Consider the following 17544-nt stretch of genomic DNA (forward strand, 5'->3'; position numbering starts at 1 on the left):
TCCTGAAAACTTCTGTATACTTCCCAATAATCAATACTATATGTAAACAATAGGCAAAGTTCATAACTTGCAGCCCTTCCCCGGGGAACTGTGGGGGATTAAGTCATCCTCAAAGACATATTTATTGAATTTTTGACTATGCTGAACAAAATGGCTATCTTAAAATTTTGATTGGGTGACTTAGGGAAATAAATTGGCGTGGGAGGGGGCCAAGTTGCCCTTCAATTTTTTGATCACTTAGAAGTGGCACTAGAACTTTTAATTTCCGTTCAAATGAGCCCGCTCAATCTGATGGAGTTATTTTCATTAAAATTATATGACTTCAAGGGTTTTTTCCCTTTTTTCAGAAAATCCGACAAATTTTCTCAGGCTCGTAGCTTTTGATGGGTAAGACTAAACTTGATGAAACCAATATATTTCGATTCAGTATTATAAGCCAATTCTTTTCATGTTTCTATTGGTATCACAATTCCGTTTTTTAGAGTTTTGGTTATTATTGAGCCGAGTCACACAGTTTCATCAAATGTAATTTAACTAATAGAAAAGGTTTTTCAACGAAAGTAAGGAGCAAGTTTAAAACTTAAAACAATTATAAATCACTCTGTATATAAGGGGGACTGCCCCCTTTTCGACACCTTGCTCATTAAAAAAAAGTTTTTTAGCGCTTTGAAACATTTTTTTTTTCAACTGCAAATTTTTCAAAAAAAAAATTGGAAAAAAACAGAACTTCCCAGCAAAGCGTAAGAAGCTAAAGAGGAGACAGTCCCCTTCGCGCATACTATGATCTGTTCAAATAATATTCAAATCTGTTTCTTACTTTCTATTGAAAAACTAATTTGTTATTTAATTTCTGATTCATTTTTAAATCATTCCCAGGTCTAGCAAAGAAATAATTTGAGGTATGCCTACCGGTCCCATAAATCCCTGGTCAATTGCTTTTAAAATGTGTAAATCAACAACTGTACGTTGATTAGTAACGTTCTAAGTTTAAATTTGCAATTTCAATTTTGGATAAAATTTGAATATACTTGAAAAATTGACTTTTGATCTTCTACATAACTGAAGCCATCACAACCTCTACAATAGGATTTTATTTTGATAAATACATTACAGATCTTTTTTTTAAATACATAGAAGTACTTCATATAATTGAAAAAGAAAATATTACCATTAAAAATTGCTAAAAACTAAAATCCTAGCAGTATTTGCCACCCCACAGAAATTTAATGGCAGGTCTGAGGATGACGATGAATTAACTTACGTAACGAACTTCTATATTCATATATTTTTAATACGCATATTAGGGGGTTCGCCCTCTAGTCAATACCTCACTCTTTACGCTGAAGTTCAAATTTTGTTCCAATCCTTTAAAAATGACTCCTTAATCACAAAGGCCGTTAATTAGAATAAATAGCTCTTATGAAAGTACTAAAATATCTTTAGCTTAAAGAGCGAGGTATTGACTAGGGGGCAGACCCAATATTATACGTAATAATTTCTGTTCGTTTTAAGTTTTGATGTTGCTCCGTACTTTCATTTGAAAAACATTTTTTATTTAATTTCTGATCGTTTTTTAAATAATGGTGGGAAATCCGGCACCCCCTTCATAAAACTGTCCCTTCCCCCATGAAAACTTCCTCAAAATCATATGGAAGCCTTTTCAACACAAATGGATTTGTGTTTTTTTCTCTAAGTTTTTAAGACACTTCTGGTGTGTAAATTCCTCTTTTTCCCGTTCCTTAGCACTTTTCAACAAAACTATAAAAAAAACTCAAATAAAAGTTTCAAATTTAGAAACCTCATTTTCCACAGGGTGGGGGAGGGTATTTTCCGCGGGGGTTACTTTCCGAAGGAGGGGGAGGGGTATTTTTCGTGGGGGAAGTATTTTTTTTGGGGGGGGGGGTTAAACACCCCCCCCCATTCATTATATTCATTTATGTTATTTTGCTGTGTTCATGGCCATATATTTGGCTTTAAAATACACTTTTTGTCAATCTATCTAATATGCAGAATAATTGTACCAAACACATTTTGCATGCAGACCCGTTATGCTCCCCCCCCCCCTAATGTGCAAATCTATAGCGCAAATTTATTTCTAAAGTAACGAAGAAACTAACAAAAAAAGCGTAGCGTGTTCTCGAATTTTACACAGCGTAAACTTGAGTGAGTGGCGCATAATACAGAAGTACCAAAATTCTATCCCCCTACGGAAATTAAAAAAATAAAACTCATATAAGATAGTCAAATTTCAGTTGAAATAAAACTTCAGAACATGTTTTAATGCTTTTCTTGCATTTTTGGTAGCTAACCTCTAAGGTCTTTTAATAACAGGTTCACAGGTATTGACTACTGGTTTTTTAAATATGATTTTTCAAATCGTTTTTTATTATATGAATGTAGTTGAGTGAATGTAGTAACAGTAAGTACCATATACAGAAGTAGGACTAACACCTCCTAAGCCTTCTGAAGACTAGAGCGCCATTTGGGCTTTACTGACAACAATTTTAACAGCAGTGTGTTTTCATTAGTCAAAACATCAACAAAATAAGGAAAAAAATCACCCTGATAACCAAGATAACTGAAAAAAAACTAATGAATGTAGATTACGCAATGCGGTGGGGTTGAGGGGGGGTCATTTGAAATGTATATTGCAGTACTTTGGGGGGGGGGGTGGAATTTAGTGAGGGAATAGAATTATAATTTCGTACCGTCAAAACAAACGTTGAGAGATAGTTCCTAATGTACTGCAGTATGCTCTCAGAGACTAGCAGTCTGCATAAATAGGTTTTCAACAGCTTAAAATCGATTGATCATGTCTAAACTTTTATTCGATAGCATTTTGATCATATTCGGGCCAAAATAGTTGTTTGTAGTATACGATAACGGAAATCGGCACTTCAACAATCGGCACTGGAAATGCCGCGGTGCGATCTCTTTTGTTATTTAAATAGGGCACTAGAACGTACAAATCCTTTTCGAATGAAGCCCTCTTTTGATATCATATTTCCGTTGATGTGATAACAATGATCCAGGTGAAAAAAAATAGTACTTTACTAAATAGGAACTTGAAATCTCGGATTTGGAGTTCTCAGGTGTTTGATTTAGTGGTACAGTTTTATTTAAGACTGTACCCTTTTTGGGGCGTTTTCCCCATTTGTCCAAAACCATGCAAATAATTCATCCTTAATAATTTGCTTCTCAACTTCAAATGTTAGAATTTTTGTATTTGGGACCTGCATTAACAGTAGATTTTCCTGAGGCATATTTTATTTTTAAGCTTCCATTTTTTTAAAGTTTCAGGTACTGTTGACACAATCTTTAGTAGCCCTTAGCTACCGTAAACGGTTTGACAAAAAAAAATCTTATTTGACTTTAATGTTTTTATAATGAGAAAAAAATGGTCATGGTTATACAGATATGTTACTTTTTTTTTACTAAGAGCCATCCCTTAGTAACTAAGAGCCATCCCTTAGAATTAAATAAAAATTTGTCACTCGGGTATTAATGTGAAACTTGGAAAAGATCCTTGCACTTCTAAACCCTTTGATTAGTTGAAGTTGGCGGAATAAAACTCGAAGAGATTGAACGTTATAGCGAGGAAATGACACGCTAAATCAAACAGTTCGTGGTAACGAACTGTAAGTAAGGAGCGACCCGGCTCAATGGTAACCGAATCTCTAGAAAACGGCATTTTGATACAAATAGATACATCAAAAGAATTACATTTTAATGCTGATTTCAAATATATAAGTTTCATCAAGTTTAGTCCTTCCCGTCAAAAGTTAGGCGCCTGAAAAAATTTGGCTGATTTTTAAAAAAAAGGGGGAACACACCCTAAAATCTATAGAACCTTAAGAAAAATCACACCATCATATTTCGCAAACAAGAGAACCCTACTTTAGAGGTGTCAAGCTCCTATCTACAAAAATGTGGAATTTTTCATTTTTTGCCAGAAGAAAGATCTTGGGTGCGTGTTCATTTGTTTGTGTGTTTGTGTTTTTTTCCCAGGGGTGATCGTATCGAACCAGTTGTCCTAGAATATCGTGGGAGGGCTCATTGGAATGGAAATTAAAAGTTCTAGTTCCCTTTTTAAGTGACAGAAAAAAATGGAAGGCAACTAGGCCCCCTCCCACGCTCATTTTTTCCCAAAGTCACCTGATCAGAATTTTGAGATAGCCATTTTGTTCAGGATGTTCGAAAATATTATAATTATGTCTTTGAGGATGACTTAATCCCCCGAAGTTCCCGGGGGAGGGCTGAAAGTTATGAACTTTACCAAATGTTAACATATAGTATTGGTTATTTGGACGTATACAGACGTTTTCAGGGGAGATTTTTCCTGGTAGTGGGGGGGGGGTCAGGGGTTATGTGGGAGGATCTTTACATGAAGGAAGTTTTCATGGGGGAAGGTACATTGCTATGAAGGGGACGCCGGACTTCCCAGCATTATTTAAAAAAATATCATAAATTTAATATAAAAAAACAAGTATTTCAACTGCAACAGCAGCAACATCGAAACTTTAAACGAACAGAAAATATTACATATATAATTGGGTTCACCCCGTAGTCAATGCCTCGCTCTTTAAGCCAAAGATTTTTTAGTACTTTCATAAGAGCTATTTATTCTAAATAACGGCCTTTGTGATTAAGCGGTCATTTCTAAAGAATTGGAACAAAATTTGAACTTTCACTTAAAGAGCAAGGTATTGACTAGGGGGCGAGCCCCCTAATATACGTATTAAAAATATATGAATATAGAAGTTCGTTACGTAAGTTAAGTACATTTATTACTAATAAAAACGTTCGTAAATAAAATTGAACAAGTTTTGAGAAAGCCATTTAGCCAAATAAGTGTAAATTAATATGAAAATTTTGTTTTAATTATTCATGTACAGTGAGCCAAGATCAAAACCTGCATTTATTCAAAAACGTTCAAAAATTAAATAAAAAAAACAAGTTTTTTAAACTGAAAGTAAGGAGCGACATTAAAACTTAAAACGAAAAGAAATTATTCTGTATTTGAAAGAGACTGTCCCCACCGCAACGCCTCGCTCTTTACGCTAAAGTTTGACTCTGTCTCACAACTTTATTTTTTAAAATAATAAAAAACTTTAGCGGAAAGAGCGAGGCGTTGAGGAGGGGACAGTCTCTTTCATATACAGAATAATTTCTGTTCGTTTTAAGTTTTAATGTCGCTCCTTACTTTCAGTTTAAGAAACTTGTTTTTTTTATTTAATCCACTGAAAGGATCGAATCAAGTTGAAATCAAGAAAACGTTCGCCAGGGACTCATGTAAATATCTTACTGTGTAGGATATTTACAATCTGATTTCCCTACGACTCAGGTTCATCGGAAACAGTGTGAGGTAGTTACGTTTATTTTCCCTTGCCCACTATACCCCATCTGGACGCATAGGGAATGAGACTTGAGTCTCGATGGTGCAAATTTGCCATATTCAGAACAAAACAAAGCTTTGACCTGTTTTCTAGACGTCTCCGTACACCCTGAAAAAATTGTTGAATTAATAGGCCCTGAAAAATAGGCCCGTCCATTACCTGAGGAAATTTGACTAGACTCCTTGGCTCACCTTGTTCAAGACCTTTCTCTTTATGATAATGAATTAACTATCTGGGTATAGAAATAGAGTATATACTAGTACAGAACAAAATAAACATGTTTACGGGGCTTTGTCAGAGCAATAAACAGGTGTTCGTTTTGAAAGAGAATTCATTTTTGGAGAGATTGGTGTTATAAAAAAAATATAAAACGGACGAAATACATGAGAATTATATAATATTAAATAATATCTATAGAGATATCCTGGAAAAGTTATGGAAATCACGGTTATTCGGAATTGGAGGCTGTGCCACGTGCTGCTTAAAAAACTGAAATTATTCGCTATACAAGTTTATTATCATCGATCTTTTAGGATCTCTACATCTTTCTTGGATTTATTTCTGCATTCAAGAACGCAGCCCATGGCCATAATAATAATCTGTATTTAAAAGCCTTTTAAAGCCATATACAAAAAAGAAAAACACTAAAGAAAAATTAAACTCCATTTTATACAAAATACAAAATTTCCCACTGCCACAATATAACGATATTAAATCGTTTGAATCCTGTGCCGAATTAAAACTTTACCTCAAATAATTCTTTTCGTGACCTGTATCGAAAACTTCTTTAAATAAGACAATTTATAGTAGCCTACACAGGCATCGGGTTAAGAGCGTGTTAAGCGGGTAGACAAAAATCGTTTTCAAGATCTCTGTATTCAACCCAATGAAAGTTCATAGCGTTTCCATCTACGGGTTCCAAGCGTGTTGGACACAGATTCTTCAAAATTAGAACGTACAAGAATAGAATGGTTGAACACGGGTTCTGAAACACAGGCATTGAAAACGATTATCTGCAAAACTCATTTCTAACTCTGTGTTGGATCCAGGTTGGCCGGAAAACGGGCTTTTGAAATGAAGTGGCAAAACTTAATTAGAGCATAAAATGTACTTGTGGCATGTCCAGCACGTATCACCTCTTTCTAGAGGGAAGAAAATGCTGTAGTTTTTATTTCAGCTTCAATAAGACATCTGTAAATGAAAGCACAGTATAATTCCTGGGTCAATTCCAAAAGTTTTTCGATACCAGTTTTTATTATTATTTGAAAATTCGATACAATTGCAAAACGTTATTTTTTATGCATGAGATGTACTGGAGGGAAAAAAGGCGACATCTTGAATAGTATACATGTGTAAATAAGAGTAACAGAAAAAGAATATAACATATGTATTTGACATTAACATTGATAAAGCTTGAGAGTGGTGCAGAATTATGTCTCTTTGAATTTAGCCGTGGTAATCTGGAACCAGATATACTCTTTTGCAAAGGAGGAAAAAAGTGAGGTTCTTAGAAAAGAATATAGTGAAGAGAGGCATACAAAACAAAATTGAATGAACCATGAAACCGTGAAAAAACGAGTTTGAACCCTTGCTTTAATATTCAGAGTTGCTATATCTCGGCTACAACCACTCAAAAGTTCAAAAGTTACATAGATATAAAATGGAAATTTTACATGCTAAAAATAAAAAATATATATATATATTTTATGTTGAAGATGAACATTCCTTTTATTTTAATCCTTCAAAACGCGCCAAAATAGTTTTGCCTCAACGACTTCATTACAAGCCCCTATAGATCCTATAGGGGCTTATTATATCTATAGCCCCTAGACAGGGGCAATATTAAATCTATAGCCCTTATTTCTATCTATAGCTCCTATAGATAGAAAAACATAATTATTTTTAGGGCAGTGGTATAAGTCTCATTTTTGCAGACAATCAAAAATGTCCAAATTGGCTTTTGAATTGACCCAGCCACAGAGGAAGCATAGCCTCCTCCTACACTCTATCATAAATGACAAAAATTGTTCATACATTCTTTTGAGTCAAAAGCTGGCCAAGGAATTGAATATCAAAAGGCTAAACACCATCGACAGCAACTTCAGGTGGGGTCAGAGGGCTGCACTAATGCCCTTAACACATAAGCAAGTATAAATAGATTCTATAAATTTTTATTGCCACATACTTCTTATAATAAAATCAGGATGGCTCATTTAAAAAAATGATGTCGGTGTCATTTATCTCGATTTCAATATACTGAGGTTGACACGTGCACACCTTGAACCAAGGCACTTGCAAAGGATCCTGTTTAGGAAGGGAAGTTTCTGAAAATATGATCCACCTAAAATGCAAATTAGGCGGATTTTTATAGCTTATATACATAGGTGCTAGTATATAACTACTTTGGCAAATTTTAGTTGACGAGCTTCTTTAAAATCAGATTTCAAACTGTGTGGAGTAGTACAACCCCCCCCCCCCCCAGAAATCTTCAGGATTCCATTAAAACATCACCAAAAAGAATGGCACATACTTTTGTTTAAATCTAAGAAATATGTAGGTTGTTGTGACAGAATAATTAGGACTACTCTACTTTTTTATAATACAAACGTATTTATAAAAATTGTATTTTTTTCATCGCATTATTCCTATACACGAAGTGTAGGAAAAGTCCAGGCTTGATTATTTCTTCCCTAGAAATTGAAATTTTCGTAAAAACATGTTTATATTTGGGGCCGTGCCATCCTAACGTAATCCCTCCCTTTAATTTCTCTTAATTTTCTAATAACTCCCGTATTATGCGTCAGCCCTGACCCCTTAAGTGTAAGCTCAATCGGTCAAATTCCTCCATACCATTTTTGTCCGTATTTTATTGTGTACAAATCAGCCATGGCATAGATCAACCAGCCGAAACTCTATGCGGCATCCATAGCAACAGGGGTGAATCTCCAGCATTTTTATTGGGGGCAAGAGGGGTTCATGTCCGGATAGCCAAGGGGCATGGGCTATATTCTAATTTTTACTCAAAATTTTTGGGGGGGGGGCAACTGCCCCCCCATAGCAATGGGGTCTCATTATCCTTTTTATCCAAGAGACAAGATACTTCACAACAAAAATTCATTATTAGCCTTCACAGTTTCTTATTGTAATTGCAGAATTAGAAAAAGCGTCCTTGGAAAAAAAACCTGAAGTTTAATTTCAAATTTTTCTTCTTCGTGATTGGCTTAGCAAATTGGAGACTACTTTCCGCTTGACAATTTTTACAGAAACAAAAGTTTCTTTTAAAATTTGTTGAGTAGGGAAATGAAATATGAATGCTTGTTGAATTTTTTATAAAAATAAATGTCAGGTGTAATTGTTGGAAGAAAAAGAAAACATCAAGAAAATCATCATACTGGCTGGGATTAAACAAGACTCATTCTCTGCAAAATACAACCATTAAAAGTTAAAAAGGCATAGATCCAACGTTGTCTAAATGCTTTTTGAGATATTTCTGAATCAATAATAAAAAATACACCTTTTAATGACATTGAAAATACCTAAATTCAATATAATGATGAGTAGCCTACATTGAGTTTGATATCAGCTTTAACTCGAGTTTGAGGTCCTTCTTAATTAAAAAAAAAATTGTTCCAACAAGAGTTAAAATAAATCAAATTAACAGTAACACAAAGTCGTCTACATAGCAACTTTTACACATCAACCGACTTTTGAAGTATTGAACCCCTGATGTAGGTTAAGGAATTTGTTTTCCCTATTGATCATAAAATTATGTTACTCATAAAAAGCTATGAAAAGAGGGCAGAACAGTAGTCTAGAGAATAAAAGATTTAATACCCTCAATTACGGGTTTTTGGGACCTAGATGTAAAAAAATTTGGACAAGATGTACAAAATAATACAGTGATAGTTAGTTATATACCTGTTGCAGGTCATTTTGTTTTGCGTGTAATTTTTTTGTTTTTATTAAGAAGATTTCAAGCAAAGATTAGACAAAAGGTTTACATTTCATGTCGTCTGCACCACGGGATTTTCTTTGTCCTTTAACGATATTAAATAAAAAAAAAAACAAGTTTTTTAAACTGAAAGTAAGGAGCGACATTAAAACTTAAAACGAACAGAAATTATTCCGTATATGAAAGGGGCTGTCCCCTCCTCAACGCCTCGCTCTTTACGCTAAAGTTTTTTATTGTTTTAAAAAAATAGAGTTGTGAGAAAGTCAAACTTTTTATTTTTTAAAAAATAAAGTTGTGAGACAGAGTCAAACTTTAGCATAAAGAGCGAGGCGTTGAGGAGGGGACAGCCCCTTTCATATACGGAATAATTTCTGTTCGTTTTAAGTTTTAATGTCGCTCCTTACTTTCAGTTTAAAAAACTTGTTTTTTTTTATTTAATTTTATTCCGTATATGAAAGGGGCTGTCCCCTCCTCAACGCCTCGCTCTTTACGCTAAAGTTTTTTATTGTTTTAAAAAATAAAGTTGTGAGACAGAGTCAAACTTTAGCGTAAAGAGCGAGGCGTTGAGGAGGGGACAGCCCCTTTCATAAACGGAATAATTTCTGTTAGTTTTAAGTTTTAATGTCGCTCCTTACTTTTACTTAAAAAAACTTGTTTTATTTTTGTTTAATTTCTTATCTCTTTTTAGTTAATTCAGCTTTTATTTCCATAAAAATTTTAATTTCCTTTTGCTAAATGGATGTCTTTACAAATTAACTTACGTAACTAACTTCTATATTCGTATATTTTTCTTCTGGCAAAAAATACAAAGTTGCAGATTTTTGCAGATATGAGCTTGAAACCTATGTAAGAGGGTTTTCTGATACGCTGAATCTGACAGTGTGATTTTCATTAAAATTCTTTCACTTGTAGGGGTTGTTTCCCCCCTCTTTAAAAAATCGAGTAAATTTTCTCAGGCTCGTAGCCTTTGATGAGTAATACTAAACTTAATAAATTTTATATATTTAGGATCAGCATTATAAACACATTCTTTTGATACATTTATTGACATCAAAATTTCGTTTTTAAAAGTTTCGATTACTATTGAGCCGTATCGCTAGTTTTTTTTATTGTTTTTTTATTACGTATATGTTATTACTTATATAAAGGGGTTCTCCCCTTAGTCAATACCACGCTCTTTACGTTAAAAGTTAAAAAAAAATTGATTAACAAACCCCTGAATCACAAAGGCCTTTTAATTAGAATAGATAGCTCTTTTGAAAGAAATAAAAAAAAACTGTAGCTTAAAGAGCGTGGTATTGACTTGGGGGAGAACCCCCTCACATACGTTATAATTTCTGTTGGTTTTAAGTTCTAATATTCCTTCTTACATTTCAGTTGAAAAAACTTTTTTTTTTTATTTAATTTCTGCTCGTTTTTTAAATAATGCTTGGAAATCCGGCGCCCCCTTCATAGCAATGTCCCTTACCCCAAAGAAACATCCTCCACGGAAATATTCTCCAGAGTAACCCCCTCCTCTAGCCCCCCCCTCCAGAAAAAATCCTTCCTGAAAATGGTTGTATACTTCCCAATAACCAATAAATAATGCTGGCAAGTCCGGCGCCCCCTTCATGGCAATTTCCCTTCCCCCATGAAAACTTCCTTCATGGAAAGATCCTTCCATATAGCCCCCGACCCTCTCCTTCCCCTACCTACCAGAAAAAGTCTCCTCTGAAAAAGTCTGTATACTTCCCAATAACCAATACTATATGTTAACATTGAGTAAAGTTCATAACTTTCAGCCCTCCCCCTGGGGACTTTGGGGGATCAAGTCATCCTAAAAGACATTTTTATCATATTTTCGACCATGCTGAACAAAATGGCTATCTCAAAATTTTGATCGGCGGACTTTGGGGAAAAATTGAGCGTGGGAGGGGGCCTTGATACCCTCCATTTTTTTGGTCACTTAAAAAGTGTACTAAAACTCTTAATGTATATTCGAATGAGCCCTCTCGCAATATTCTAAGACCACTGCGTCGATACGATCACCCCAGGAAAAAAAAAACAACAAACAAACAAATAAACACGCATTCGTGATGTTTCTTCACGCAAAAATTGAAAAATTCCACATTTTTGTATGTAGGAGTCTGAAACCTGAATAGTGGGGTCCTCTAATACGCTGAATATGATGGTGTGATTTTCATTAAGGTTCTGTATCTTTTAGGGGGTCTTTCCCCCTTTTTTCGAAAATCAGCCAAATTTTCTCAGGCGCGTAACTGTTAATGGACAGGACTAAACTAGATGGAAATTATATATTTGAATTCAGCATTGAAATCTGATTCTTTTGATATATCTATTAGTATCAAAAACCCGTTTTCTAGATTTCCTGTTACCATTGAGCCGGGTCGCTCCTAACTTACAGTTCGTTACCACGAACTGTTTGAATATCACTAAATTACTAGCGTGGGTGATTGAAGTAAAAATTAATTAAAGTTCGGCTAAGGGGATTGGGGCAAGAGGTGCCAAGTTGTGAGTTTGAACCTCACTAAGTTAATGAGAATGCATTAGTACTGTCACACTAAACCCATCACGTGGAAGAGCCATAACCATTAAAAGGGGAGGTTATCAGAGAATTTCTTCCAGGGAAAATGAGCCTCCGATAGGCTACTTAAAAAGCATGGTTCTATGTCCCGAAATATTTGATTATGAACCTTACGTGTGTTCTAACGCGTATTAAACAGATATTTTAGCGATTTATCAGCGCAATTGTCATAAGGTGTTCTCAGACGTATCCCTGCCTCCTTTCCCCCTAATTACGTGAAGGATCGGTTTAACGTTTACTTTACACCCAAAGTATACTCTCAAAAATAATTCCATAAACAAAAAAAATGTAAATCAAAGAAACTAACCTTCAACAATCCCAATTTTTCTGTCCTTTTCTTTGAAAGCAGGAAAGTAAAAATAAAAGTAAATTATTACTCTATAAGTCGTGATCTTCATTTATTTATTTCCTAGCTGAAAGGTCGTCAAAGGTGGTACTATTTATGGACCAAAAAAAAGTCAACAAAGAAAATCATAAAATAAATGAGAAAATATTGCCAAACCTCTAAACAAAATATACGGTTACATTCTCGATTCTCGAACTTCGCGAAATTCTGAGATTACTTTATGTACGTCGTTTCTTTAACGTCCCCCGAGGGAATTAGAAGAAAATTTATAAGCAATACAACGAGATAATAACCAGGATCGGTCAGATTGCTTTTTATTTTCTAACTTTTTTATTCCCTTTTAGCCTTTTTTCTTTTTTTGGCAAATCAGAGACATCATTTGAGGAATGACCATTGTGGGCGAGGAAAATCAGAACTATATTGGGAAAGAAGTTGACATTGATTTTGAGGGGGGGCCTTTCCGGGGGGGGGGGGGTAAATTTAGCACAAAGTACAAAGCTCAAAATAAAACACAAAGGACTCGAAAACTAAGCGACTTATGATAAAAGAATATGAGTTATATGATAGGCAATACATTGCGAAGGTTTTTTTTTTTGATTTATTTTAAGGCTTATGTAACATTAAATTGATAGATGTTGCCCAGAGAAATTGCCTATGGATTGTTTTGGGTACACGACTGACTGACCACATCTCAAACAGTTGGCTGTGCGAAAAGTGTGGTTCAATCCCGCTTTGTAGAGCTATAATACAAGAAAGGTTGTGATGGCTTGGGCACGTTCTGCGGATGAAGGATGCCAGATTGCCAAAGATTATTGTCTTCGGCCAACCGCCTAGGGCTAAATGAAAAGCAGGTTGTCCTTGGTTGGGATGGGAGGATGTCATAAGGAAACATTTAAGACGGGGGATAATGTTTTGTTTATTTATATTGAATTATCTGTTGGCCTAACGAACCGCTGGAGTTGGCCTAACGAACCGAAAGGTTCCTTGGCGTTTGTTTTTTGTAAATCTTTTGTAAATAAAATTATACTCCTGAAAAAAAAGGGAAACGGGTACTTCCTGGGAGGTAGTAAAGAGGTAGGCTTTGAATAGATCGGGATGGAGGAGGAGCGTGCGTGGCTGTGTTGGCCTTCAGGCGGTTGCTGTCGCGTTCAGTTGTTAGTAGTAGTAGTAGCAGTTATGTCACTAAAATCGTCGAAAAACACTAGTGTAATGCCATGCTTCATTTTGTCGCTCTTGTGTGTAAAGGCCGTATCTAACATTTTGATACATCCGAGGTATGATAATTACCGAAAACCGTTTGCTAAGCTGTTTTCAGAGAGAAGCCGAGCAGAAATGTAGATCAGGAGGATCGAAGTGTGACAGAACAAACATGGACCACCTAGTTCTCCCATTGAATGCAGCTCAGTAAACAATTTTGGCAATTATTGCCAAATTTGACGCAGCGTTTTTGGCAATATTTCAGAAATTTGAAAATATCAGGCACGACCTTTAGGCGTAACATTGACGATTTATTGGTAATTTATCAAACTAGAAAAGGGTTTAGGGCGTATATTTCCATGTTTTTTCAATATTGACCTGTGTGACTACCCGCACCCCGTTAAATCAATGGAACGAAACAAACATTACGCGAGAACAGGGCCGTATTCAAGATTTTTTTCTGGGGGGGGGGGGTAAATACAAAAACTACAAACGCGTCAAAAAATTTTTATGCATTTTTATTACTTTTTTACGAGTTGGAAAAACATTTCGGGGGAGGGGGGTTCAAACCTTAAGTAAAAACACGAAAACAATATCCAAGGTTAAGCATGCCCGACTCGATTTGAGTTTGGCTAAACTTTGAGTCAAAACTTGACTAGACACCATCCATAGAAACATACAGCACATACGCTGTTTTGGGACTGGCAGTGATGTGTAACGACCAGTTAAAGCTACTAGAAATCAAATCACTTACGTTTGTTTTTTAAGTTTTAGCATCGTGGCCCTTGCTTGAATATTAACTTATAATCATGTTCCCTAAAATAATAATAATAAAAAAAACTGATGAAATAATTCATAAACAAAATTATTTTCTTTTTTACTTCCATACATGACATTGCTTGTTTCACGGTCTTAATCAAATAGACCTCTTAACAGCTCAGTTATCGATATGCATGACTTATTAAATGAATGCCGATCAGCTGAATAATAAGATCGTGCAACTGAATTAGTCAATGTAGAATTGTTTACGTACAGGAAATATAAGAGGATGGAAACTTAGCGGCCTCAAATATGAAAACGGGTTAATAACTCTTCCATTACTCAGGCTCAAACAAGTTGCAGCATGCCTTCCTTTCTTTAATGACCGTGACAGTGGGAGGGCGGGGCAAAGATTTTTTAGGGACCGCTGGCCCACTTGGAAGCTCCAATATATAGATTGAAATGCTTGTGTGATTCTGCTTTAAACAAGGTGAACCACGCCCACCTTTCTTCTAAAGAATTGATGAAGAGCAGCAATAACAGAAGATCCACAGACCCACTTCGTGTCGGCAGATCTTTGGTACCGAATTAGGATATTTTAGCTTAGTCAGGAATACTCTTTTTTTGCAATCTTTATCTGATATCTTTTCCGATGCGTGGAGTTGCCAGCATCTCCAAGTTTTCAAAATGGTATGTTCCAAGAACAAAACTTTGTACGAAAAAGGAGGTTGAAAACATTTATCAGCTCTTCAAGAATTACTGATCAGCGTTAAAACGAAATTTTTATCTTTGTTAGTTCACAAGTCGATTTTCTTGCCATGGACAACTATTTTAATATTACTACTAAGACAGGAATAAAGGATAAACGCCAATTTCTTTAATAATGGTACTACTACTAATACCAACTCAATGCAGCACCAAGCTGTCTACGATGAAAAAACAATCTCAACCAAAATCACAAACAGAAATGGCCTTCAGCAATAGATGGCAGCAATTTCAGACCCGTGGGAAATTCTCCGTTTTTAGATCTCTATATATTTCAATTTATTATTCTGAGAGAAGTGTTTGGTAATGTGGCCAGAGGGCAATCGCAAATCATAAACATTCTTAAATTCTAATTGAACTTCAGTTCCGAATTTCTGCTTGACTACATGCTTCAACGGAGCTTCCTTTGAAATAAAAACATGGCTCAAAGAAATGAAAGTTTGGTGGAACAGCTTCCGATTATCCTTTCTAAAGCAGCTTGTAAAACCCTGCTTCACCCTAAACACTGTACGCTCTGAATCAAGGACAGTCGAGAACTTTTTGACCCTGGCTAGAAATATACACAGCTTTCTGGTATGTTATTTCATTTTCATGAGTCCAACCATATGCCCGCACTATCTATCAATAAAAGATTAGTCCAATACCACTCCCTGACAATAGACGGAAACTGGCGACAGAGGACAAAAGAAAACAAGAAAAACTCGAAGTGTTACTCCTGCAACACAGGAATTAAAGCCCCTTTCATAGTTTGGGAAAGCAAAATTGATAAAAAGCTCGCTTTCTTCACATGGGGGTCAATCAGAAGAGCTACGACAGTAGCCTCCAACGTCTTTTTTCATTATTCATTTTAACAACATGGTAGCAATCAGGGAAAGCGCTACTATTCTTTACTAACATTGGTTTTCCAGTCGCAAATATAAGATACAATATACCTTTTAACAGAAAATTTTGAATTTTCGGCGGCGAAGGAATGAATATTTTGAAATGCGTTGGGAGTTTTAAATAATTTCAAATAGAAAAGGACATTAACTATTTTGAGGGGTCTGATATGTGCCGCTGCACGTCCATGCAGTTCAGTAAGGTACTTTACGGAAAAGTATTGTGGTACGGCGTCTTTACCTTTTTCAAGACAGAAACTGTCATTTACAAGACACTCTTTTGCAGTTTTAACACAAAAACATGTCCGTTCTAATTTGGCAAACTTCTTGCAAAGATACTCTAAATACAACTAATATTTACAATATCTTTGCGGCCAAGAGTTGTCAGTAATAATTTTGTAAATACCAACATTTCCGTTGAAGAAGTTAATTGAAAATAATTCTCATGTAAGAAATTCTTTCTTCCATATAGTACAAGCTCTAGGAAGAAAATTTACTGAAAAAGTGCTGTTCTTTTTAATATAGCCTTCTGTCAATGTATTCATTTTAATGAAAAAATGACTAGAATAGTATGAATCTACTGCAGATGGTAAGAATGACTGAGATAGTGTCTGTGTTCGTATCTGATAACCACTTCTTTTAATAGTCTAATAGTACTGTGTTTTCACTGGTCGTAGTGCTGACAAGCTTTTTCCATTTTATGATAACAACTAGGCAGGCCAAAATCAACCAGACGGCTCAGCTTGCCAGTTAAATTGTTATGGAGGCAAGTTCTCTTACACTGATTATCCCGATAAAGTTTGAACTTAGAAATACTGCGATAGTAGCCTAAATTTTGAGAAGTACAAGAATTTTTTTAAGTTTTCTTTATTCGCTGCCACCAGGCATATTTCTCCCAGATGGCTGAGAGTCGATAGAAAATCATCGGATTATATAGAAATAATCTAAGAATTTCGTTGTAAGGTATGAGATCGTTGACAACTCATCTACCGTACTGAATAAGCTTGTTTTACCTGGGCATGGAATATTGCAATCCAATTTGACAATACCAAGTCCCGGACACGGCTTACCACCATTCAAGGGTGCGGGATTAGTGCAGGTTCGACCTTTTTTCTTCGTTCCTATTCCGCAAGTTCCTTGAAGGGGGGTGCAATCTGACCACATTGACCAGGATGACCAGCCACCATTCACTGTAAGACAAAACAAACCATACATTTCTTCTTTTTTTACAAAATTTTATTTATTGGGTAATTTAATGAAAATAAATTCAGCGCAATAAATTCGTTTTTATCGGTTTTGGTACAATTACTAACTTAGAAACGAAACTGCATTTTTGTGAAACTCACGACACCTCACCCCCGAAAAGAAATAATTTTGATACCCTTTCGCATGCAACATGAGATATTGAATACGCAATTGTGCAAATTTTAATTAGCTCAGTACGATTAAAGAGGATATATCTAGAGATTTCAAATATTGATTCAAATTCGAGTTAGGCATCGAACCGAATCCAGCTATCTCAAAATTGAGCACCAGTTGGGTACGCAGCAATTTTTTAGGAGGAGCCAAGTTCGTCGATATCTAAAAGCTAATTGTTCTGAAAACCTAAGAACATAAACATTGGAGGAATAGGAGAGCGAAGGTCCAGGCATGTGCATGTTCCTGCTTGT

The 17544-nt window shown here is 35.4% G+C and overlaps 1 protein-coding gene across 3 annotated transcripts in view; it reads right to left on the reverse strand.

Moving 5' to 3' along the window:
- LOC148945303 (netrin receptor UNC5C-like) overlaps nucleotides 1–17544 on the reverse strand; it is a 282310-nt gene that overhangs the window by 204595 nt on the left and 60171 nt on the right. For 2 of the 3 annotated variants that reach the window (XM_089098698.1, XM_089098696.1), the window contains exons 5-6: nucleotides 16888–17064; nucleotides 12237–12266 (exon numbers count right to left, since the gene is read on the reverse strand). In XM_089098698.1, the coding sequence (XP_088954824.1) occupies nucleotides 12237–12266; nucleotides 16888–17064 (207 nt within the window). The remainder of the gene's footprint in view (nucleotides 1–12236; nucleotides 12267–16887; nucleotides 17065–17544) is intronic. The other variant, XM_089098697.1, reaches the window with a different exon arrangement.

This window comes from Artemia sp. Qi Xiang Cuo, chromosome 13 (assembly GCF_049724085.1).
Source record: "Artemia sp. Qi Xiang Cuo chromosome 13, ASM4972408v1, whole genome shotgun sequence".
Taxonomy (NCBI): Eukaryota; Metazoa; Arthropoda; class Branchiopoda; order Anostraca; family Artemiidae; genus Artemia; species Artemia sp. Qi Xiang Cuo.